At 39.7% G+C, this 26649-nt stretch overlaps 1 protein-coding gene and 1 long non-coding RNA gene across 3 annotated transcripts; one reads left to right on the top strand and one right to left on the bottom strand.

The window, feature by feature from the left end:
* Window positions 1–9155: 9155 nt before the first annotated feature.
* On the bottom strand, window positions 9156–23779 carry MPHOSPH6 (M-phase phosphoprotein 6). Of its 2 annotated transcripts, none has more exons than XM_063112543.1 (5): window positions 23695–23779; window positions 19538–19650; window positions 12315–12405; window positions 10107–10201; window positions 9156–9626 (listed from the first exon to the last, which is right to left on the bottom strand). In XM_063112543.1, the coding sequence occupies exons 1-5, from the start codon at window positions 23743–23745 to the stop codon at window positions 9494–9496; spliced, it is 483 nt and encodes a 160-aa protein (XP_062968613.1). In that variant the 5' UTR covers window positions 23746–23779; the 3' UTR covers window positions 9156–9493. The 2 variants fall into 2 exon arrangements, with proteins under 2 accessions (XP_062968613.1, XP_062968614.1); XM_063112544.1 differs by lacking the exon at window positions 23695–23779 and adding an exon at window positions 23451–23638.
* A 65-nt stretch (window positions 23780–23844) lies between these two features.
* On the top strand, window positions 23845–26405 carry LOC134389098 (uncharacterized). The gene is made up of 2 exons (XR_010024675.1): window positions 23845–23929; window positions 25967–26405. It is a non-coding gene; the product is annotated as an uncharacterized LOC134389098 (long non-coding RNA).
* Window positions 26406–26649: the final 244 nt, after the last annotated feature.

Below are 26649 nucleotides of genomic sequence, written 5' to 3'. Positions count from 1 at the left end.
CATTGAGAGCATGAAGATACAAGCAATAATTTAGGAAGAAATATTGAAAATACATGTCAGACAAGGCCTTGCATCCAAAATATCTAAAGAATACAGTACTTGCAACTTAATATGACAATCAGATTTTAAAAACGGGCAAAACATTTGAAGACACTTCACAATAGAAGATGCAGAGTAGCCAATGATCACATGAAATGATGTTCAACCATATTGTCCATCAGAGAAATGCAAAGTAAATTACCGTGAAGTACCACTGTACACCCAGTGGAATAATTAACATCAGAAATAACTGGCAATACCAAGCGCTAATGAGGATGAGGAGCAAACGGTACTTTCGAGAAGTTTGTGTCTTACACAAATAAGCACACAATGTAAGATCCAGCAATCGCACTCCTAGGTATTCATCCAAGACAAATGAAAATATATCTTTACAAACACATACAAGAATATTTATAACATTTTTATTTATAATTAAACAAAACTGGAAAAAAATGACCATGAACAGATGAATAGATAAAATTCATTTTGTGCATAGTATAGAACACTAATCAGCAATAAAAAAATAAAATGACTAAAACATGTAAACAACATGAATAAATCTCAAAACATTAGGCTGAGCAAAAGAAGCCAGGTAAAAAAGCTGCATATGTGAGATTCCATTTATCTGAAATTTTAGAGCAGGCAAAACTAATATAATATAAAAGAAACAGATTAATGGTTGCCTGGGAGAGCGGGTCAGGAATTGACTACAGAGAGGTGGGAGGAAATTCCAGGGTGGATGGAAACATTCTATGTCTTGATTGTGTTAAGAGCTATACAGGTGAATACATTTGTCAAAACTCATCAAACTGTAGACTCAAAATGGGTGTATCTCATTGAGTATAAATTACACTTCAGTGCTGACTACAAACAGCAACAATTCATTCTACCAGTTGACAAAGCTTCAAGGTAAAAGAGAACCATGTGTTGAAAATTTGGTCCTGATCTTTTTAAAAGGGTTATTGTTAAAATCTTCAACTTCAAGCCAGTCTCTTCTTTGTCCCTTCATCTCTGGAAAGTTCAGAAAAGAAAAAACTTTCCGTTCTTCCTCTTTTCTCCCTTTTTCTTTTTAAGAGTGAAAGTATTTATTCCTCATCAAGGAAGTGAAGAGTTAGTGTATATTCAAATTTCTATACTGAGTTGATTTAATATGAATTAGAATTTTTGGAATAAGACAGTACTGATTCTAACACTTCGAGTATCAAAACCAATAAGCTTCCAGGGTGCATATTTCATATTCTACAGAGAGCTTTTCCTAGCTTCATAATTATTGCTTCCTCCCACAATTGAAATCATTAGCATCTATTTCGTGGCTTTCTTTTTTGTAATCTTATCTACGAATAGAAGTACACTCAGGGAGAGAGACTACAGGCATTTCTCATTTTGCTGTACTGCTCCAAGGTATAAATATTGGAAATATCCAATTTCTGATTTGAAAATGACTGGCTGCTAATTTATGGTGCTGGAGGGTGTTTTTCAGCCCTCCACCAAGCCCAGTCTTAATACCCTGGGTGCCTCTGCCTCAACACGAGGCTACGAGGTTTCAACTTCACTTTCTTTTATCAGCGAGACTTCTGATCCAGTGGTTTCATGTTTGATTCCTGCTGGAGGTCTTCGGGCTTGTCTGCTGTTTTGATACAGATGATAGAAGCAGCCTCAGACTTGTACATTTGGCCATTTTGGATTGTAATTCTGAAAATCCGGAAGCCAATTTTTCCCTAGAATGAAGGGGATAGATAGAGGCCATAATTCTCCTGACCAGCTAAATCTTAGCACTGTCTTGTAAAGGATAAGTCAGCTGGCAACTTAACATTCTGCAATTATTCTCTTCCCTTGAAATTTCTCTCCAGTAGTATCTGCACTGTGGTTGATACCATATTGCTGATTTAGCCTGGCTAATTTAGAGAAAATTTTTCCTCCCTCCAAACCTTGTCATCCAGTTCATAGGGGGATGGGGCATTCACGGGGATTCACAGAAAGATTCTCAAACTCACTAGTACTAAGAGCAATGCAAATGAAAGTAACATGGAGATCCCACACCTTGTATGCTTACGATTCATGACATTTTAAAGTCGGTGTTTCAGTTATGTACTTCTGCACAACAAACTACCCCAAAACGTAGTGACAATGAATGCCCTTAAGCTTCTTGGAATCTCTCTTACGTAGCAAGGAGGGTCTAGGAGGCACACCCTCAAATCTTTCACTGACATGTCAAAAAATGGCCTTACAGCTGCATCCTTGACTTTGAGGATTTACCTCAAAATTTATCCTGAGACCAAATTTTACTAACACCCTGGATTTGATCTTTGCATTTTCCTACTTTGAGAACCTTCTGCTTGCTAGAAAGACCACCTGGGACCTCAAATTTTCTATAAATTCTGTTAAAAGTACTGAACAACTCCTTCCGCAGTTCACCCCTCTGTGCTGTATCTCCCTGTAAGCAGCCAGAAGCCATTTGTCACTTTTAACATTCTGCCTGGAATTTTCCTAACCAGATCTTACCAGAGGAGGCAAGCTCTGGAATTAATTTCTGGAAAGAAACAGTCTCAGATGTCTTGCATCTTCTGTTTGAAAGAAGAGATGAGAATCTGATATCGGCATTCAATCAGAAGGGAGCAGTACATGCCAAACTAAGAATTTCATAATCCTGATCTAGGGAAAATACTGAAATCCTACTCCATTATTTTTGAGCTTTGAGCAACTAAAGATTTTAAGTTTATGAATATGTCTTCAGACACAGAGAGAATTACCTTGAAAAACAGTGAAGTATGCAAAACCTTTGAGGAATCCAAAACGTATTAAATGAATTCACAGATAGTCACTAAGAACATTTATGTGAAGTTGGGTAAATAGAAAAAATTTTTCATTCATTTTACTGTTATCTATTAAATAGCTACTCCTACAATGCATTGCATGTGAAACTTGGGGTTGAAACTGGACAAAGAGTGAGGCATAATCCCTACTTTCAAATAGGATATTTCATAGACTACAACCTAAATAAATATATGCTGGCCTACTGTTATATGCCAAGTGAGTGCTCATCAAATAATTGCTTTCATAATTTTTTTGTTACTACAGATTCACATGTACAATCTTTCTTCATAGGGGATTACTAATATTGAGAATATTCTATTTATAAAATAATCACTTGTGCCCCAAACTGATTGTTAATGTAAATTTAACCCATTTCACCTGTAAAAAGTCAATTTATAAAAAAGAAATATTAAAAAATACTGGCTAAGACAATATGATTCTGAAAGATTCAGTTTGGAAAAAATTAGGATCTTTTGGGGCTAGGTTATTTTATACCTGTTTCCCAGTTATTTTCTTTTGCTTTCTCCTACAGTGTGATATAAGAAAAAGACCACGGGCTTGTGCTCAGTAAATCTGGATTCAAATCTTTATTCTATCTCTTACAAGCTGTGTGACACCCGGTGTACTGAATGTCTCTGTACTTCTGTTTCTTCACGGGAGTAAAATGGGGATAATACTTTACATTCCCAGCCCATAATTCAGTGCCTGGCCCAGTGTTGCAACTCAATATTGATTAAACAAATGAATGATATCAGAAATGTTACTGGTGTTTATGGACCGATCTCCTTTGCATGGCCATCACAGTGTCACTCTTCTGGGGCACATCCATCAGTGCAACTGCCTCCTCCTTGCTTTATGTTCTTGGGCCCATCATTATCTGCTCCCTTCTTGACTAAATACCTGATAGGAGCTCTGAGAGCTACGTGAGGCTTTTGCTTCACCTTCCCCACACAGCTTACTGCGGACTCCAGAATATGGTCTATGGTTTGAACTGCAGACTTGTTCCTACATTATTCTCAATTTTCAACTTTGTGGCCATCCCAATGAGGTTAAATAAAACTACAAGATGGGAGCAGAGAAGTGTCAGGTTCAAGGAGAGCGTCCATTTGATACAGGTGTTATATGTGATGAAATTAACCACCGTGAACAACAATCAGAGCCTGCCCTGACTAGGAGGGTAGGGAGGAGAGTCATGACAACATATAGTCTGCCAATACTTAACAGATTGTCATCTTTACTACCGAATGGTCTCAACAGTTCCTGCTGTGATTTTGCAACAATGTAGGGTTACCTCTGCTACTCGTGGGCAGGCAGGGTTTTCTTTCTGCCATCCAGACAATGCTGATGGAAGAGATATTAGCCAGAGTGGTCAACAAGATCAAATATGCCTAAGAGGGAAAAGTGTGACTTTGTACACGATTCCAGGGACTCTTACTTTACGAGTATCCTGAAACCCAGGGCATCTTTTTTCCTGGGGAGAATAAAAACACAGGGCCACCCAGAAAACAAGCAAGATGTGTTGGAAGGAAACTCTGGGATGTAAAATCGGGCTGTTGGTTTGAAAAGTGGTGTTCTCTCTGTGCAAATGATTTCTGTGTCCAAACAGATCTGAACAGGGTGTATTTATGTGTTAACGGTTTTTGTAGCAATTGAAATTAAAATTAAAACCTACTGTGTAGTGAGAAGCTTATAGCCGTACAAGAACTTACAGAGCAAGCAAACAATTTTAATAAACAGCTTATGTAAGGAGAGGGTATGTCCTACCACAGACCCTCTTTAAGAGATTACCAAGACATCTTGGACTCAAATGATAAGGCATTTGTGTTTTCTCTGTGGCCAAGATTGGGAAAATGTAACAGTGTTTCAGCAGTCAAGGGGAGAAACTGATAGCTTTACAAAAAACATTAAAAAGTGCAAATTCTACAAGGGATTTTTAAAAAATTACCATTATTAGCTACATCTTCTCTCTCTCCCCAAATAGCTCACTTTGATAAAGTTTATCAACCAATGTGAATGACACTGAATGGATGGATGTATATCTATGGCTGAAACGATGATTAGCTGTTAAATTGAATTTTATATCCATTAGCCAATGGTATTCAGTTTTCCTCCCCAAGATCTGGGATGGCAAAGGGTTTTAGTTGCCCCATTTGGTGACCTTGACCTTGCAGCTCTAACTGCTGAAGTACCTGCCTCCAGAACAGGCACCTCCACTAATGGCTGAAGCCACAAACATCCCTGATCCCATTGGTGGCATTTTCCTATTAATTTGGCTGCACATTGCCACAGACATGATCAAACAGTTGTATTTTATAGTACAATTAGAAATAAACTTGACTTGACAGACTGAATATACAAATTGACAGTGGCAAGGCCATATATAAAAATAGAATTTTGACCCATAACCTGCAACGACCTGCCTAAGAAACTAACCCCTTATCTACAATAAACCCAGGAAGCCAGCCTGCTAAATTAGACTTGCAGGATGCCAGATTGCTATCTCTAGAGACAATCCTGGAAGCTAAACAATAACTTTTGTAACAATTGGCCCCAAGTGGCTCAGATTTAATAATTGGCAGCTTCCCTAATTTTTGACCCAGCTTCCAACTCAGGATCAACCTGAGAAAGCCAAACACACACCTCCAGCCAATCATTGAGGATGGGTGCCCTGCTTCCAGTCAGCCGCCTCCAGCACCCTCCCAGGGACAGCCTCCAACCAGAGCACACCTGAGACTTCCCTTTTTTGACTGTAAAGCTTTCACATTCCCTGCCTGCCTGTGGGTCTCTGCCAAAACTCAAGTGATGGTGGCTGACTTCTTTGATATGGCAAGCTCAGAATCAATAGTCTTTGCATTTCTCATTTGGTCGGGCTTCGTTTATTTCCACAGCTCTGTGGTTCAAATAGGCTTTGTGGGCCAGTTGGCTTACAAATCATCTCATCAGCCATTCATTCGTATTTTCAATAAATATTATTTAATATGGGCCATATTCCTTGCTAGGCACAGGGACAAATGAAAAAAAGGGTAAGATGTAGTCCCCCCTCCAGAGGATGGTAGCTCGATAACCATGGAGCTGAGCAGAATCACTTGACAACCAAGTCAATGGGTATGAATATGCTGGGACAGTGTTTTTTTAAAAAGTGGTATGCTAACTACTAGTTATACAAGGTAACTTCCCTCAAAGGTGTAGAGGGACACTTTTACTTTAATAAACTTGAATGCAGATTAGGAAAATAGGCCCTTCGGGCCGAGCCCTTGGCACACTCGGGAGAGTGCGGCGCTGGGAGCGCAGCGATGCTCCCGCCACGGGTTCGGATCCTATATGGGAATGGCCGGTGCACTCACTGGCTGAGTGCCGGTCACGAAAAAGACAAAAACAAACAAAAAAACAAAATAGGCCCTTCAAGCCCCACCAAACAAATATTTTACAGATATTTTGCTTTATGAATCTGTATCAGTAAAAATCTATATTTATGAATCTTTATTCAATATAAAGAATTATTAATTGGGTATTAAAGAATGAAAAAAGGCAAAAAGAGGACACTAAGGTATCCCGTAGAAAGCTGCCACCCCTAGGGAACTAGAAATTGTTAAATTTCAGAAGCTTGGAAGGGCCCCAGAGAGCCAAAGCTCAGACCACTGTCAAGAAGCTTCTGCTCAGTAAATACCAGAGCTAAGTGGGGGCCATGAGCCAGGATATTCAACAGATGTCTGAGGAGTGGGTACCAGGTGGTTGGGAGATAGGAGATGCTCAGTTTCCCAGTGTCTGGGTCTCAGGCCACTCCTCTGAGTCTCAAACCACTCCCCTGGAGCACAAGCCCCTCCCCTGAGCCCTGAACCAGAAGAGAGCTGCCTGTCACACCTATTTTTGAGCACAGTGCAGGAAGACTGAGCCTGCAAGAGGCAAGTTTGATCAATTTCAGTGGTTGAGCATGCTCAGTAGAAAGGAGTTTGTCCTTGAAAGACCTTCTGTTGGAGATGCTAGAGAGCACTAAGTATATTTTAAGTATACTTGGTATACATGCTGGAATTTGACTACTGAGCATGCTCCAAAAGGAACAAACAGAGCATGTGCAAGGCTAGAGTTACATAAGAGTTAAATAACTGGAAACCACACCCTTAGTTAAATATTCATACATGGCATGAATATGTATAGATAACCAGCTCTAAAAGTTAGAAGCCAGGACAAAGCGAGGCTGCTGCTTACTTTCTAGTCACCCTGCACTTTGTCTGTGATGTGTGTATTTCTTACTCTTTCTATTAAACTTGCTTTTGCTTTCTACTTTAATTCTGCCCTTGAATTCTTTCCTGTGATCAGTCAAGAATCTAGTAGAGCACAGGGTCAAAAGGTCAGTGATCCAACCTCCCCAGACCTTCTCCTCCAGTAACAGTTGGCACTGTTGATGTCTCTTAGGGGCTGCTATGGGCCTGTTTCAGCAAGTATTGGAAAACTTAACTAGTATTACCAGCTGTTACTGGAGCACCAGCCTCTGCTGGGGTGATGAGGTGCTTTAAGGGTGACAAAGGAACAGGAAGCAAAGAGGAAGCAGACAGAAAGGATCACGTCCCTTCTTCCTCCTCTAGCCTTGCCATCTCCATCTGGGCCTCCCTTGTAAGGAGCCAGCTGGCATAGGAGAAATGGGGATTACTTAGTCCTAGCCTGGACCGAAAGCTGAATACAGAGTGTGAGTTTGAACCTGAGAAACAGTATCTTAGTATCCGTTACAGTCTGCTCCCTGGCCATTCAGCATCCACTCTTAAGTGCTTCTAAACATAATTAAATTTCCTGTAACAAGAAAAACTCATTATTCCTACTTATCAAATTGCTAAGGTACTTTGTACAAAAGATATCCTCACCCTTTCTCCACAATGAGGAGACTCAAGGACCCAGCAAACATCCTTATCAGTTTCTGGGAGACAGTCCCACTATTCATCTTTTGTTTGTTAATCACACCTAAAAATCAGGAAAATCAGCAAACCTGAGGAGATGGCAGGCTCAGCCATATTAAAGGCAGATTTACCAAGGGGTTTTTGAGGATGAGATTGAGGAAGTAAAAGGCAGAAAGGTTTAGAGGGGAGTCAGCTTCTTTGCAAGGTCTAACTCTGCAGAGTTCTAGCTGGCTGTTATCTTGCAGCTGGTCATGTGATTTCTTGCTGGTGCCTGTGGTCAGTTTTTGGTCAGTTTTTAGGACGTGGCAAATCTCAAAGACAAACTTAGTGTTGCCAACTACTGATTAACTATCAATATCCTTGTTTTTCTGCTTAGCAAGCAAGATAAGGAAATTAAGGGATGGGAGCAGGAAAGGAGAGCAAGGAAAAAAACCCAAAGACTGTGCTTTAACATTTTCCTAAAGCCTAAGCCATGTTTAAGTCTAAACATGGCTTCAGTCCTGTTCACTCCGACAGTACTGTAACTGAGTCTTCAGTAGACTATTCCATCATCCTGTTATGTCTGCTGCTCCTGGGTGATGAGGTATATGTAAGCTCAGTGAATTCCAGAAGCATAAGCCCATTGCCCCATTTCTTTTACTGTGAAATGGGTTTGTCAATCAGAAATAATGCTGTGTTGAATGTCATGAGGGTGCATAAGACATTCAATTGGTCCCCGGATTGTGGTGCTGTAAGCCACTGCAGGAACTTCTGGCTACTGCCCCGGGATGGACAGAGCTGAAAGGTGCATTACTCTCACTCTCACAATGAAAAAAAGCCAGATTAACTCCAAATTCTCAACTTTTTCATAACTTGCCAGAGGGCTGAGGTCACAGAGCAACCAAAATCTACAGATTCAAAGAGAGAAGAGACACAATTAATCTATTTGCTGGGATCAAAATTAAATGAAATCAGTAATTCTCAGAAGTCCTAGGTATTTCCAGACATTCAGACACCCACACGCACATTGAATTCTATGTGCTTCTGCATTTAGAATTTTAGAGTAGAGTTCAGACTAGGATATGGTATGGTCAGTGTAAATTCTATTGGACGGTACCATAAGAAATTGATGATTGTTTTCCACCCATAAAAGGCAATTTCTTATGGTTCAACTTAATGCATCGCTATTCAAAAATAATGGCTAGTGTTTTAAAGTTACTATTTGAATAAAAATTACATTACTGAATTAGACTAAAATTATTTGAAAGCATAAGAAAATAAAAAGTATGTGAAAACAGATGTTTATTACAGAAAAATCTTGTTCTTGATAAATTTACATATAATAAACTCTCATGACATTTGATTCCAAAATGTACTTATGAATTAGCTTGACATAATTAATAATTTAAAGTAAAATATAGACATAAGGGCAATTTAAACATTGCTATTAATTTATATAAGTCAATTCAAGGTCAGTGACTGGAGAGCTGTATTAAAAAAAATCTGAGTCAAAAAATCTTTAGGAAGCAACCCTGTACCTATGTATATTTGAACATCAAGGGGTAAAAAGCCACTTTGATAAACACTGTTAAACAAAGGATGTATAACATCCATCACACGTCTGTTTCAAAAACAGCATGTTTCCAAAATTATACATTTCTTTACAAATAAACATTATAGTACTGATAACTACAGAGACACCATCAGGATGAATTCCAGAAATGCTGCTAACTATCACAAGGCATCCCTGAGCCTCATCTAGAGGCATCACTCTAGTCTTGGGGCTTTAAGAACATCTTCTTTGTTTTAATCTGTTTTATGTCTCCATTTTCATCTTCTTCATAATTAGCACGGTCTCTCTTCCTGGCATATTTTTTTCCGATTGTCCCCACCAAGGTTTCATATCTGTTAAGATAATATATAGCACAAGTTTAACTGCAAATAAAAAAGGAGAACTCAAGACTTGTCAAGAATATCAAACCAAATAAGCAACTTTCATAAGAAAAATAAAAACTAGAATTAAAAGAAACTCTTACTTAAAAAGTTTATGAACTTCTCTAAGAATGATTAAATTTTTTGCCATTTTTGTTTTTGCATTATCCTACATAAACTGAGGTATACATTTCTTAAAATTTTCTTTTTAAAAAAAAAATTTTGTTTTTTCCTTTCTTTGAGGTATGCTCATTTCCAGCAGCCCTGGAAATGAGCCCTCAGCTACCAGCTTGTGACAAGTATGAATCCACTATAGGCCACACGAGAGATGGCAGATTACAGTGCTGGGCACTCCCTGTAAAGCTATGGCAGACTAGGGCTAAGGGCAGTGACTGTGGGGGTGTCAGCGAATGTGAGGCTCAGATTAAGAAGCTGTTCCCGGGTAACTGTTACCTTCTAGCCATTTCTTCATCTGACACATCAAGCTCCACTGTTTCATCTTCAGCTTCTTCTGCTTTGTTCTTAGCATTCATCAGAAGCATTAATTTCTGAAAAATACACCAATGCTGACCATCAGGGCTAGAAAAGTCTTGTGGAAATAACTGGTGTCAAACTTATTTGAAAGTAGAGAAACTGAAGTTACAGAATCTAGTGTGGACTAGTCAAAATATATAAGAGTTTCTCTGTCATACTTTATACCACAATGTGCTAACAGAGATCAGCTCTGAATAAAACAAACAAACAAACAAAACAAAACAAAAAAACAGTAAGACAAAGCCCCACTAGATTATATTTAGTGTCAAAGAATTTAAGCTATTTTAGAATATAAATCTTATTTTACTAATAATAAATCTTATTATTAGTCACTCATATCTAAAGTGGGAATGCTGCTAACCCACTGCAGTGAGATGGGGAAAGAAAAATAAACTTTCAGATTTCCTCTGAACTTCCCATCTTTGAGCCAAATGGAAGAAATATACAGTTAACAGTAATTCTGTATGCATCTTTTGGTGGCAGTGGTGGGTGAGGTTGGGGGAGGGGGCAGCTGATTAATAAGCATTGGAACTGGAGGGCTGGCTCTGGTATAAAGGAGGGAATCTGCACCTGGGCCTCATCTGCTCCCTGCCCAACAAACTTTAGGCTGAATAATGGATCCTACACAATGTCCATGTGCCATGGGTCTCTCCTCCATCTTTCTCTCTCTCCCATTAACCTTTTCGGGATAATTATCCTCTGGCAGATAAAAAAAAAAAAAAATGTATAATACCTTCTTTATAGCAAAGGGAGAAAGAGGAGGGAAGGCAGATGAGAAACCAGTCTCAATTAGTTTTTTTCCCAATGTTTAAAGAACCAGTAACAAAACGGTTTAAAACCTTTATCCAGAGAGAAGGTACTCAGTGTTACAGAATCCAGTAATTGGGCCCATTTTCTAGTAAACTCCCACATCAAATCCCGAGGGCCGCAGCGCCTCCCATTGCACTGCACCAGATGTCCTTGGAAGCGCCTGCCTTCCCACAACCTATTCTTTGGACACTGCACTCCCATACTAACAGCATTTTTTCCTTTCTTTTTACCCCACGGCTCCTTTTCTTCCTAATCTAAAGCTTAACACAGGCCAAAGCAAGAAAAATACATTTTAAAAACAAACACTTTGTATAGAGTAAATATAACACCTTAAGACATACACCTCCCCTCCTGCCCCCTCCCCCTGCAAATAAAATGGAAAAAGGAAATACCAACCTATAATTTGCAAATAAATGCTGGCAATTGGCTTAGTAAACTGTGGTTTTCTACAGACATCCAGAGAATTGGTTCTTAGCAAGGGACCTCTGACAATGTCTGGAGACATTTTTGGTTGTCACAACTGGGTTAAAGGGTGGTGGTGGTGGTGGTGTGTGTATGTGTGTGTGAGCACACATGCATTACTGGCATTTAGTGGGTGGAGAACAGGGGCCAGGGATGCTGTTAATCATCCTACGGTGCTCAGGACAGCCACCACCACAAAGAATTATCTGGCCCCAAATATCTGCCAAGGATGAGAAGAAGCCCTGGTTTCAAGTGCTATTTACAAAACTAAAGATTTATACCACAAATATCCATCTTGTTGGATGGCTTTTAAGACATGAGCCAGACTAATAAACATTTGTTAAATAAAGGCCTGCAGGAAGAAAAATTCAAATGGACAGCTCAGTTACAAGGTGAATATTCACTTTTCAAACAAATTTTCCAAAGGATTCATTTAAAAATCTCTTTATAAGCTTGGATTAAAACCTGTCGATTAAAAAGTTAAATTATACAATTTTTAAGTAACATTTTTCTATTATAAAAGATACATTTACAGCTGCCAGAAAATAACTTTTCATAATAGCATCATATGAATAAAATCTTGACATTTCTGTAAAAGACTTGAGTTGAAATTCTAATAAAGTGGCACTGTCAGGGATTGTATACTGCTGTATTAAATTATCTACTCAATCCTACCGTAAAACTAGACTGCAATGCCTGAAATTTCTTTAAATAGCTATGGTGATATTTCAAGACTTGCTATTTTCTATATAATGAAGAGAAATGGTACCTGGTGGGGAAAAACCTAAGCCCAATTATTAGCAGGAAAAAATTCAATTGGAAAATTTTAAAATTTGAAGCAATTATATTTAATACCTCCACTTCAGGATTAAATCCCCTGAATGACATTCTTCCATAGAGAAGATCTTCACATAACGAGAAACTTTGCTCTTCTATTATGAAACTCCTGAAGGGGAAAATAAACCTGTATTAATAGCATGTCTACTTATAACAAAGTACAGCAAATAAAAGTCAAGACTTGGAACAAAAAAATCAATCTTATGGTTCTCAGTAGTCAAGTAAAAATACAGTAAGATTTCTAATCCAGGGTTAGAAATAAAATCTGATTGATCTGGCCAGTAAAGATAGTAGGAGAAATGAGCTGCAGGCTGGAGGCACAGCCTCTTCTAAACACTACATTTAATTTGTATAAATACCTACATAATGGAAAGGCCTAAAATATAAATTTAAATTTTCCAAAGTCAAAGCAGAGCTTCTTTGGTGTTTACATCCCCCCACCAAGTTCTTATTAAATATCCAGGAGAGGCAGTGGGAAGTCAGAGGTATGGGCAGCTTTAACAAGAGTGTTTTAGTTGGAGCTCTTAGCTATAAGCACACAAAGCTGATGCTGTTGTCTTAAGCAGAGAGGGAATTTATTGTAAGAATACTGGGTATCTCACAGAAGCACTGGGAAAGTTGGATGAGCAGAACTGAAACATGGGCAAAAGTAAGGGTGGCTAGGCAGCTGGACCAAAACTAAAATCATGCTATAGAATTATCCTGCTCCGGGCGGCCCCGTGGCTCACTCGGGAGAGTGCGGCGCTGGTAGTGCTGAGGCTGTGAGTTTGGATCCTATACAGGGATGGCCGGTTCGCTCACTGGCTGAGCGTGGTGCTGGCAGAACCAAGCCAAGAGTTGCGATCCCCTTACTGGTCAAAAAAAAAAAAAAAAAAAAAAAAAAATTACCCCGCTCCTGAGAGGGATAAATACCAGATGCCAGAGAAGGCATTATGGAGACCACTGCTCCCCTGGAAAATGGATGTTACCCCCTCCAAAAGGAATTCTCCTCTGAGTTTCTGGTTCATGACCCCAAGTCCAAGGTGAGCATATCTGTCTACATCCAGGCTATAAACTCTAAAGCAAGCCAGGAAAACAAACACTTGGCCATTATGGTAGAGAGTAGGGTCTGCTCATCAAGATTCACTCATTCAGCAAACATATTAAACCACACTGTGTGCAGGTACTGTTCTAGAAGCTGGGAAAACAGCCATGAATAAAAAGGCCTCTGGTCTCATGGAGGTTACAGTTCAGAAAGTGGTGCCAGATGATAAACAAAACATTTATAACATACAGAAGATGAAAATAAAACAGGTTATTCCATTTCTGGCCATAAGGGAGTAACTGGTATTGAACTAGCTTTCACTTACCATAAGCAACTATAAAACAGGACAGAATATTAAGCAACTAGTTTCAGACAATGAATAAGTCCAAGCATAGAGCTGCGAGGCCTGTGAGAAGAAAGTCAAATAAAGTGAGCCCCATGAATGCAGTGCTCTCTGCCAGGAGGCAATTTTCAGACTGTGGAGGAGGGAGGGGGAGCCCAAACACAGCCCAGTATTGCTGAACTGAAGTCTGAGACTACACAGATGGCTGGAATGTATGGGTCAGGATACTAGAGAAACGGAGATACACAAAGGAATTCAGGACTTGCATATGGGGTTGCCTTGAATCTTTGGCTGAATAGTAAGATGTGCATATGCAGGGCAAGTCCACAGCATCAGGGGAAAAATAATTGCTGGAGAGACAATTTCCAGGAGAAAATTACCTGGTGCATTAGTTTTCTCTGGTTGCTGTAACAAATTACCACAAAATAGGTGGCTTAAAGCAACAGATACTTATGCTCCCACAGTTCTGGAGGCCAGAAGTACAAATTCAAGGTATTGGCAGGACTGCTATTCCTCCAAAGGCTTTAGGAGAGAATTCATCCCTTGCCTCTCCAGCTTCTGGGGCAGCCAGTATTCCTTGGCTTGTGACTACATCACTCCAACCTCTGCCTCTGTGGTCACACTGCCTTCTCTGTGTGTCAAATCTCCCTTGGCCTAGCCAGAGTGGAGACCAAGCTAAATACCCTGTGATATCAAGCAGAAAGGCCATAACTTAGGAATAGGGCTAATTTAGCCCTAGAGTTAAAGCTACAAAACCTACTCTAACAAAAACAAGGACAAGTTGATTGACATGCAAATTAACTGCCTAATGGAATAAAATCCAACACTCTATTAAGGAAGACAATAAAACCCAGGTAGTCAGCAATGTAACATACATAATGTGTGGCACACAATAAAAAATTACTAGACATGCAAGGAAGCAGAAAAATGCCACCCCCATAAACAGAAGAGAAACAAATCAATAGAAAAAGAGACATGATGGAATTAACAGAAAAGAACTTTAAAGCAGCTATTACAAACATTCTCAAGGACTTAAATGAAAATATAAATGCAATGAGGAAACAAATAGGGAACCTGAGTTAAGAAATGGAAAGAGAAAAAGCACCACATAGAAAGTCTAGAACTGAAAAAAACAATACCTGAAGTGAAAGATCAGAATAGTCCTTTATTAAAGAAACCAAACTCATTATTAAAAATCTTTCCACAGAGAAAATTTCAGATCCAGATGGCTTCACTGATGAATATTATTGAACATTTAAAGAAGAAATAATATCAATTTTATACAAACTAAGAAATGAGAAGGTCAGTTGATTAGATGCAGTGTTATAACACCAAGGTCAAGGGTTCAGATCCCAGTACCAAAAAGAGTAGGGGGAACTCATTTTATGGCTCAAACCAAAGACAATAAAAGAAATCTATAGTCCAACATCTTTTATGAATATAGATGCAAAAACCACTAATCAAATATTAGCAAGTTGCATGAAAAAAATATTAAAATATCATGTATGAAGACAAGTAGGGTGTATGCCACAAATGTAAGGTTGTTTTGATATTCAAAAATCAATATAATTCCCAACGCATTTACAAAATAAAGAAAAATCAAACGATCTTCCAATAAAAAATTGTTTGACAAAATTCATCATCATTTATGATGAAAACCCTCAGCAAACTAGGAAAAGAAAGGAATACCTCTGATGCTGATAAAGGGCATCTACAGAAACACACAGCACTACCCGCTTAATAGTAAAAAAGTAAATGCTTTCCCAAATAAGATCAGCAACAATGCAAGGATGTCCACTTTTCATCATTCTATTCAACACTGTATCTGAGGTCCAAGCCCAAGAAATAAAGCAAAAAAATAAAATACAAGGTATAATTCTCTTTTTTACAGATGACATAATTTTGTATGTAGACAATCTTAAGGAACCCACAAAAAACTATCAGTCGGTGAGTCAATTCAGCAGCTACACTATATAAAGTCAACATACAGCCATTAATTTCTATATGCACACATTTATATGCATATACAACAAAGTTTAGAAACAGGCCTTTTATAAAAGGATTTAAAAATGTGAAATATTTAGGGAGAAATTTAATGATATATGTGCAGAATCTCTACTCTGAAAACTACAAATAATTGCTGAGAGAAATTAAACAATAGCTAAATAAATAGATATATCATGTTTATGAACTGGAAGACACAATTTTGTTAAGATGTCAACTCTCCCCAACTGACCCACACATTCAATGCAGTTATCAATCAAAGCCTTACTTTTTTGGGGTGGAGGGAATAATGGGGAGAAATTACCAAGGTGTTCCTAATATTTACATGAGAAGGCAAATGACCCAGAACAGCCAAAACAATCTTGAAAGAATAAAACTGGAAAACTTACACTATCTGATTTCAAGACTTACTACAATCCATAGTAATTGAGCTAATTTGTTATAGGATAGAAAAATATATAAATGCAACAGAATAGAGTCCAGAAAAAGATCCATTCTAATACAGCACAGTGGTTTTTGACCAAAGCATCAAGACAATGCAATGAGTACAGAAAAATCTTTTCCATAAATGGACTTGAGAACTCTGGTTATATATGGAAAAAATGGCTTTTGATTCCTACCTCACACCATACACAGTACACAAAAAATTAAGAGACAGACAATAGATAAAAATGTCAAAGCTAAAACTACAAAAATTCTAAAAGAAAACACAAAGAATACCTTTGTAACCTTGGTATAGGCAAACATTCATTAGAAAGGACTCAGAAAGAATATGCCCTAAGAGGAAAAACATTAATGAAACAAAATTAATAAAAACTACTGCTCATCAAAAGACAACATTAAAAAAATAGGAAAGTCACAGACTGGGAGAAAATACTCACAATCCACATATCTGGCAAAGGACATGTATTCAAAATATAAAGAACTATATGTATGGAAAACATATAAGTTTCACCTCAAAAAAAAAAAAAACAAAAAACCAAAAAAAAACAACCCCCCCCCCAAAACTCTGTAAATATGGAACTTTAGTTAATGATGTACATGTGAAGTATTTAGGATAAACTGCATTAATGTCTGCAACTTACTGTGAAATGCATCAAAAATACAAGGGATTGATGGATGAGCAGAGGGTGGGCAAATGTGTGATATAAAATATCAGATATAATAAAGCCAAAACTTACTCAGATTTTAAAACAGATAAATGATTTGAAAAGGCTCTTCACAAAGGTAGACATGGAAACGGCCAAAAGGCACATTAGTTCTTTAAGATTATGAGTCATCAGGAAAATGCAAATTAAAAGCCATAATGAGATACAACTAGAATAGGTGAAATTAAAAAGATACATAACACCAAATGTTGGAAGGATGTAAACAACCAGAACTCTCATATTTCCTCAGTGAAAGTGTAAAATGTTACAACCACTTTGGAAACTGGTCTGAAAGTTTCTCATAAATTTAAATATATGCCAACCTTATAACCTGGCAATTCCACGTTTACCCAACAGTAGCATCTTTATCCATAACAGTAAAAACTAGAAACAACCCAATGTCCACTAATTGGAGAACGCGCACATATATTGTGGTATATCTGTAAAATGAAATGCCATTTAGCAAGAGAAAGAAACAAATTACTGATACTCCAAAAAAAGGAAAACACCTCAAAAACATTTTACTGGCACAAAAAAACACATAGCATATGCTTCCTTTTACATGAAGTGCAAGAACAGACAAAACTAATCTATGGTGAGAGAAATACAAACAATGCTTGCCTCAAGGTGAGGTGAGATTGACTGGGAACAGGGATGAGGATCTTTATGTGGTGACAGAAATGTTCCCTATCTTGACAAGGGTGCGGTTTACAAAGGTGTCTGCACTGTCAAAACACATGCAGCTGTCTACTTAAGGGCATTCCACCGAATGAAAATAATCTCACGGTGTGCACGCACTCACTCCTACAGAGCAGTGTAAGGGGAGATAGTGAAGGGAGACTGGAAGAGGACTATCTTATAAAGAGTGGTCTGGGTAGGTTTCTTGAATGGGATGACATCTGAGCAAAGATTAGAAGGCAGAATGCTGAATTAACCAATCCATTTCAGTGTCCCTCTTTGGGATGTTAAAAACAACAACAAGAAAACACCACTACATATATACTAAGGAGTTATCACCCATTTACCCCTCCAGATCTACTTCTCATCCTCTCCTGCTGCTCTATGTCCTGATTTGAATGTAACACGTCGAAGGGCTCTTTTGTCATCAGGCATTAGGCTCCCTTCCTGTAGAATTACTTTGGGCTGGCTGTGCCCTTGAATGAAGGTAGCAGCTCTTGCATGATGCTCTCTCCAAACAGCCTGTCTTCAGATTAAGTATCCACTCTCTCCCTGTGACTTTCCAGGCCTGGAGTGGAAATTACTCCCACTACACAAGCCACGAGGTACTGCACTGTCCCTAGGGCTCCCCTATGCCCTACCCACACCTTGACAGTTTCTGTTTTGCTCTCCTTAATCTGACAGAGTCATCATTTCCTGCCAACAACTTGAGCTGATTTACACACCTATACATAAATAGAATGCTGAGTGATGGCAAAAAGTTATTATTTACTTTCCCAGGAAAGGGAAATAAAGGTCATTTTCTGGGAACAGTATGCTGTGTTAGGAGAAAGAAAAGAGAATACTGAAAGCAAGACAGAAACAGTCCTGCCCTTCAATAAACATCTAGAATACTTTGTGCACATTTAGTCAAGGCATGAAATTAAATTATGGCTCCTTATCAGTAATGATCTCTTCCTACCCTTCGTCCCCACCAATCCACACTATCTCTGGCATTATCTTCCTCTCCTCATCAACATCTTGCTTCCTGAGAAGCAAGTAGAGAAAAGAAAGTACCTTCCTCCCATCCCTCCTGGTGGGACATAATTTCTATCTTTAGAGAAGGATATCTAACCTTCCAAAAGAGGTCCAGGGAAGATCAGCCGAATGAACAAGAAAATATAACATGTTAAAACAGAAAAAAACAGATTATCAGCTACAGAAAAGAAAGACACAATGTGCCTGAGGACAGTAAGCAGTATCTTCAGTCACTTGACAGGAGTTTAAGTAAAACTACCATACCACACAGCTTACTAAGATAAGAAAAGTATCAGGGAGAAATAATAAATAGCTTCCAGAAGGCCTTAGATAAATTAATGGATGATGTGACTCCACCGCTTCTTCATTCAAAATTGTTTATCAAGCGCCAGCTAAGCTTGGAGGTGTACAAGAAACAGTCTAGTGAGTTAATCAACTTCAGCACTGACTACTGGGGTGACCCCAGACAAGCTACTCTCTCTTGAGCTTTAGTTCCTCAACTATAAAATGGACAGAATGATAGCAGGCAGCTCTTAAGTCTGTTATGAGGATTCAAAAAAAGAGATGCAAAGTGCTTAGTCCAGTTCCTGAACACACTATAGACTCAGTAAATTTTAGTTAAGATCAATGGTATTAAAAGTAGTAACAATTTAAAAAAAAGAAAAAAACTCCTGACCTACCTTAAGAAGCTCAGCCTAATGAAGAAATGTTATAGAAACAAAACTGGAGAGGCCTGAAGTAAATACCTAATCTTTGAAACTTAATGTGATAGCACATTATAGCTTCCCCAAAAAGGTCATTATCATCACAGATGTATGGGCCAGATTCCTTTATTCAATGTAATAAAAAGAGACAATGTTATAAATAATGGCTTAGGACCAGTAAAAATGCATAACCATGTAGAACTTTCATAGGTTTAATATTTTCTAGAAAACTTTTTGCAAGGCTAACTCAAGAGACAGAACATAAACCATTTTATGGGCTTTAGGTCAATGGAATGATGCAATATAAATTCTAATAAACCTACTCTTTCTCTTTAAGCTCTGGCAAATCCAAGTACCAGTGCTCGTCACTAATGATTTTCTTTTCTTCCTCTTCTAGTTGTTTCTTGGTTTCCGAGTCCAGTCCCCTTTGCATGAACTGTCAAAACAAAACAAAACCAGTGTCAGCAACTAATGTTCCCATTTTAGAGTTGAGCAAAACTCAGATGACTTTCCTCTGCCAGTCACTCTCCCTCATCCTTCCAGGGACTTCTCATATGGGGGGAGTTGGGGGTGTGATTAACAGTTCAGCTCTACCCTTGCAGCTTCACTCTGGAACAGAAGGGACTGTGCCAGAGCACACAACAAAGTGCTATGTGTACTTCCTTTGGGAAACTTAAAAAAACCTGCACTCCATAAGCACTGCATTAGATATTGTAACTTTACATAACAGCCTGTGAAGAAGAGCTAAGATAAAAGATTGATCCAGAGAGGAAGAAAAGCAGACAGTAGGACAGGCAGGTAGAGATAGAAAGTGAGAGATCAGAAGGAGAAAGAGGATTGAGAGACTCGGTATTTTCTCAGTCTGCTGCTTACCCCCAGCCCACTGGCCTTTGCACTTGCTGATCTTGGTTCGTAACAACCTTCTCACCCTTTTTCACCTGGCCAACTCCCAGCCCTTCTGACACAGGTAAAGCTGTTCCATCTCTGTGAAGCCATGCCTGACAGCTGCAACTAAAACCAGCGTTTCCTTCTTGGATGCTCCTATTGCCCCCTCAAACAGGCTCACCACATCTAAACTTTTTGAGACTGTGTCAGGGTCATCTCCTTTAACAGTCCCAGTACAATGGCTGATGCACAGTAAGTGCTCAATGTAGACAGAAGCAAAGCTGCATCTGTAAGACTGCTCTTCTCTTGTATCTAGCCTCTGAAATGCTAGTGAATTTTTTGGCTGCTCTTTATTCTCAAATCTGCAGAAGCTTGGCTCAAAATACGCCAGTAAAGAAAACAGCAGTCTTGCTGCTAGTCTTTCCTTAGCACAAATGGTAGCTATATTTCCTCAGAGGATGGGTGAACAAGCCACGAGACTAACCACAGCAAAATGGTAAAGTATCAATACCAGAGAAAATAAAACCAGAAAACACCCAGGAGTCTCCTAGCAGTTAGGGTTCCATTGGTTTCTGTGTATCCCCATTTCTTTCCCTTATCCAGGCCCCACACTTCTTCCTCCATTTAAACTCTTCCAAAAAGAAACACAAGCCTTTTTAGGCATAAGCGATTTACCAATGACTACTAAATGAAATGACAAAACGTGAAAAAACATTCACAAGGAAAAACAGGGATAACAACAAGTACTGATGAGGACATGAGGAAACTGGATCACTCATACAGAGCGGTTGGGAAAGCAAAATGGTCCAGACGCTGTGGAAAACAGCTCAGCAGCTTTTCTCCAAGCTAAACGTGCACTTACCATCTGATCCAGCAATTGTCCTCTTGGGCATTTATCCCAGAGAGATGACAACTTATGTTCACTCAAAAACTTGTACTTGAATATTCATAGCAGCTCTATTTGTAACAGCCCAAACTGAAAACAGCCAAAACATTTTCCATACGTGAATGGTTAAAATCAACTGTGGTACATCCACAGCATGGAACTACTTAGCAATAAAAAGGAAGGAACTACCGACACATTCGACATCTTAAATCTGAAAAAAATTATGCTGAGTGAAAAAAGCCAATCTCAAAAGGTTACATGTTACATGATTTCACTTATGTAACATCCTTGATATAACAAAATTCTTCTGACTCTACAACATCTCAGAACATACTGGAAAGCTAGTGATTTAGCCTCCTTCACAATTGAGGGCCCACACCAGGCATCGGCAAACTCAGGCTGGATGTGTGCCATTGTCGTAAAGTTTTACTGGAATATAGCCATGCTCATGCTGTTTTAGCAACAATGACAGAGGTGAGTAGTTGCCACAGAGACTGTCTGGCCGGCAAGCCTAAAAAGGGCTATCTGACCCTTTACAGAAAAAAAGTTCACCGAGCTCTCTCCTAGGAGTCCAAAAGAGCTAAAAGCACAAATAAGCACCCTCTTTCCAACCATTCCATCATACCAGCACACCTTCCCCCACATCCTACTTCTCATCAGGATCTCTCCACCCTCTAACAGCTGACTGTCAGAGGAGGTCAAGAACACTGAAAACAAGTGAGTCAGGATTAAATCCCCAACCCTCTCAACGTGCCCTATACCGAGCTCTGGCTCAATGGCTGTACTGGCCATACACCCTCAGTGCAGCTGCTCCATGCCTTCTCACAGTACACTCCACTCTATCTGTATATATGAGGGGCTTTCAGAAAGTTCATGGGAAGATTCGTATCATCTTTTATTTCTATTTTCCATGAACTTTTTGTATAGTGTCTCCTGTCACCAGTAAGTTCTTTTTTTATCAAAAGCTGCTAACCCAAGTAGATAAGAACCTAGGTAATTTTCTTCCTTCTCCTTTGCTTTCAATGTTCATTTGAGCCTTCCCCAACCACTTGGGTGGGGGTAGAGAATTGTTTTAAGTTGATTTATTTCTTAACTCCAGAGTCTGAGCCCAAATCACCCAGCACATCTTCATTTGGCTTATTCCAAGAGCTAATACAACTGCTAGACTCTTTCCAATGCCTGTTTGGTCAATCCACTCCACTTCTCTGAAATCAATTGATTACAAACCATTAAACCCAAAGCAAACTCTGCTTGGTGAACAATCAAATTTTGCTAATACACATGAAAGAAGAACCTTACAAACTATAAATTACACTGCAATCTGCCCTCCACTCTCATTCACTATATTTGTCCATAGTGACATCTTACCTCAACTCCACTCAAATCTTGCATATGCAGTATTTACTCTCCAATCTTTCAGACATTACTTACACCTTACTTCCTTTTACTGGAAATTCCACAACTCTCTGAACATGACATTTAACAGTTTCCATCTCTCTATAAGTAGTGTTCAGTGACAGGCAGTACAAATTAGTAATTAAGAACAGGGGCTCTGGAGACAAACTGCATGAGTTTCAGTCCTGTCTACACTACTTATTAGTTGTGTAGCTTTGGGCAAGTTACCTACTACTCTGTTTCAGTTTCCTCAGCTGTAAAAGAGGAAGCTGTAGCCATTTCAAAGAATTATTACATGAATTACATGGAATTAATATATGCAAAGCACTTAGAACAGTGTCTGACACATAGCAAGGGCTATAAATGTTTAACTGTTTGCTATTACATATTAAGTTTTAAAGTTCGGTTGTTTCCATCTTAATTCCTGTGTTCATTTCATCTTACCCTCCCCCCCCCCATTTTGAAATGATAGGATTTAGTTCACTTTCAAATGTAAAAATTAATTTTGCCTTAAATTGGGTGGTGTAACTCACTTTTGCCTCAACTATTACACTTTTCTCCATGCCACCACCATTGCAGCCCTCACCCAGATCATCAGAACTTCTAGCTGGTCTTTCTGACTGCAGTTTTGTCCCTTGTATAGTCTTTCTTCCGCCCCTGTATTCTCCACAGGACAGTTAAAGTAACTGTTAAAGTAACACAGCTAATGATACTGTTTCCCGTCCTCAACAGCTTCCCATTGCTCCTAAAATACAGGAAAAATTCCTTAATCTGGCCGAAAATTCCGTGCATGTTGTGACCACTGCCAACTTTTCCAGCCCCATTTCTTGCGACTTGTCTTCTGGACATACTGAGTTATTTTTAGTTACTGGAAATCTCCACGTTTTTCTTTCCTTTCTTTCTTGTCTCTCAGACTTTTGAATTCGCTTTTCCCTCAGTTTAGGACGCCATGCCTCCCACCCTCCCACTTACCCTTCAGTCTCCACTTAAAGACCACTTCCCCCAAGAGGCCCAATACACTCCCAGGGCTCCCGGCACCTCTCCCATCACTTAGTACGCTGCCTCCTTACCGTCTGCACACGTGCATGCAAGCTCCTATCCGACCGTAGGCTTCATGACAGAGTCTGTCTAATTCATAACCTGGTTTCCAGAGCCTAACGCTGAGGAGACACTAAACGAATGAATGAACGCGAGACCTGGAGGCCCTCCGGGGCCTCTCTGGTGCCCCCGGGACGCCCACCGCCTCGGCCCCGGCCAAGTTGGGAAGACCGGGTTCCCCTACCGCCCATCCTGGCTCCCCCAGCGTCCCCGAACCTTCATGCGGAGCAGGTTCTTGGACAACTTGGTCTTCCGCTCGGCCGCCATGCTGGCTCTAGCCGGGCGCCGATCTCCAGCCACGGGCCCCGTCGCGCATGCGTGCAGCCGCGTGCGTAGCTGCGTCATCTACGTCACGCCGTCGCCCGCTCCGCAGCTCCGCCCCTGTGTCTCGCGCCCCGGTGCCTCTTCGCGCGTCATTTTGGGGAGCGCTCGGCTCATGGAGGAGCTCCCGGTAAGGGTGCGGGTGGTAGGCTCGGGGGTGAGAGCAGCTTACTGCCGCGGGCAGACCCCAAAGAGGCCGAAATCCGGGGAGGCCCGAGAGCCTGGCCGCTGCGAGCTGTGGGCCGCCTTCCCTGGGACCTCGGCCTGGCCCCCTGCGAGGCCCCGCGGTGGGAGTGTCCGCCTCAGGGACCCCCTTCCTGCGGGGACCTCCAGACTCAGCCGTACCAGCAAGGCATTTGGGATTGTGGCCAGACCTGCCTTCGCCTGGGCCGTGTGTTTATTAACATGTTTTTAACACGAGTGGCAGGCTTCCTGTGTTCCAGCTCGCTTTACCCGCAGTAGTTCGTTTTAAATCCACAGTAACCCCAGGAGAGGGTGGTGTCATTATACTACCCCTGGTGTAAATCCAGGCAGTCTGGCTTCAGAATGCCCCGTAAACACTATGCTGCAAATACAGTGGAAAACAGTGTTAAATGCACCTATGAACTGTTTTGTGTGCCTTTGTGCCTAAATGATCCCTCTGTCAAATAGGAAGACTAACAAGAAATAGCAAAAGGTAAAGACAATGGTGAGTGTCAAGGACATATGTACTTGTTAAGAATCTTGTTTTAATCTGAAGAATTGAAAAAAACATTGAAAAGAGGGTAGCATTAATACTCTAATGTTTAATGCTTTATGTACCACTTAAAGATGTTTTTCACACCATTCACAGGTCCCATGCTTTGGAAAACATCCAGCCTAATAGCATTTCAGCTAAAAGCATGTACTATATGTCAAATTCTTGAGTTGAGTACCTTACATTTGTTATCTAATCCACATAAAAACCCTGAAGAAGGTATTGTCATTATATAGTTAGAGAACCTGAGGCCCACAGAGGGAAACGGACTTCCTGGAGTTCACACAATTAGTAAGTGTTAGAGCTGAAATTCAAAAAGTTTTTTGGTCCTGTCCTGCAGATATTCTCAGTGGAATAAATAAAGTCATTATAATGTGCTAAGTGGTTATGGAAACTCATCTACTCATAACTATGTGGGAGACACTCTGGAGTGTAATACATAAAAACACGTGATCTCCCTTTCATGAAGCTAACCTTCTAGACATAAGTAAGTGGGGAGGACCATGGAAGAAAGAAACTGGTGATGTGAAAGTGACTTTTGGAGTTACTTTAGATAAGGCCCTTGTCAGATGATAGTGCTAAGACTTGAAAGTTGAATAGTTGTATGAAGCGTTGGAGGTACTAAGAAGAGGGAATAGCAACTGTAAAGATCCCAAAATGACAACAAGACAAAGTTCCTGTCATCACAGTGTTTACCAAGTTGGAGCAATAGAGGTTAACCACATATTATAGGCTGAATTGTGTCCCCTACCCTGCCCTTCCAGAGTCATATGTTGAAGTCCTAAACACCAGTACCTTGGAATGTGACTCTGTTTAGAGACAGGGCCTTTGAAGAGGTGATTAGTGAAAATGAGGCCCTTAGGGTGGGCACCAATCCAATCTGAGTAGTGTCCTAAGACGAAATTTAGACACAGACATCAGGGGTTGTGCATGCATAAAGGAAAGGCCATCTGCAAGCCAAGAAGAGAGGCCTCAGGAGAAACCACACCTGCCAGTGCCTTGATTTTAGTCTTCTAGCCTCCAAAACTGTAAGAAATTCCTGTCATATAAGCCACCTAGTCTGTAGTATTTTATTATACTAAACAAAACTAATGCACCACATAATTAACTGTAGATTATAGTTGTGATGAGAGCCCTATAAGAAAAGTGCAAGGTTCATGAGAGGGTATAGCAAGGGTACCTAACCATTCTGGCTTGGAAAAGAGACAGAATTTCCTCGAAGTGTGGTATTTAAGCTGAGACCTGAAAGGAGAGGAGTTAGTCTAGGGAAAGGGAACCCAGTTATTCACATTGTTATGTTACCATCACTATCATCCATCCAGAGAACTCTTCGTCTTGCAAAACTAAAATTCTGTATCCGTTAAATAATAACTCCTCAGCCACTGGAAACCACTATTCTACTTTCTGTCTCTGAATTTAACTTTTGTTCAGGATTTTGAAAGAAGTGCTGTGAGAGCAGAGATTAAGAAGTGACTCCATCTGCCATCTGTATCCAGGAAACTAAGAGGTGACTGAACTAGATATTGAAGGATGAGCACATGTCTTGTCAGCTTAAGAAGAGGAAAACAGCATTGCTGGCAGAAATCAGAGCATATGTACACCATCTAAGGATGCTAGAAGCTCCACACCTTTCTATGGACACCCGTTGTATTCCTGAAACACTGACGATATTATGTCACTCCCTTATTTCAAAATTTACCGTAGCTGTTACTATCTGAGGGGTAAAGGTCAGATTCTTCAGCCTGCCACACAAAACTGTATATTTTTTATGTGATGATGAAAATACTTATAATTAAAACTAATCCCTGGAGTCTCTTCCCACTCCTCAAAATATAATAAATGAGAAATGACTTTTTAAAAATTTTTAAAAGAGATTTGTTTTTTAACTGAAATGTAATGATTATGCATATTTATGGGGTACAGGGTTCTATTTCAGTACATATATACAATGTGTGATGATCAAATCAGGGAATTAGGTATTCATTATCACAAAACTGTCATTTCTTTGTGATGAGAACATTTGATCTCTCTTCTAGCCATATGAGAACATAACAATAAATTATTGATAATTATAAATGCCTAGCAGTCCTGTACACCATTAGAAGTTATTTTTC

The sequence above is a fragment of the Cynocephalus volans genome, chromosome 10, assembly GCF_027409185.1.
Source record: "Cynocephalus volans isolate mCynVol1 chromosome 10, mCynVol1.pri, whole genome shotgun sequence".
NCBI classification, from domain to species: domain Eukaryota; kingdom Metazoa; phylum Chordata; class Mammalia; order Dermoptera; family Cynocephalidae; genus Cynocephalus; species Cynocephalus volans.
This window is presented reverse-complemented; position numbering and strand designations above follow the sequence as displayed.

Excerpts from the sequence above, each read along its gene's own strand:
- MPHOSPH6 (XM_063112543.1), bottom strand. The coding sequence starts at position 23,745 with ATGGCGGCCGAGCGGAAGACCAAGTTGTCCAAGAACCTGCTCCGCATG. Across the intron at positions 10,202-12,314 it reads GATTTAATCCTGAAGTGGAG|AAATTAATGCTTCTGATGAA; the intron begins GTATTAAATATA and ends TGTATTTTTCAG. Across the intron at positions 9,627-10,106 it reads GATGAAGAAATGGCTAGAAG|ATATGAAACCTTGGTGGGGA; the intron begins GTAACAGTTACC and ends TTATCTTAACAG.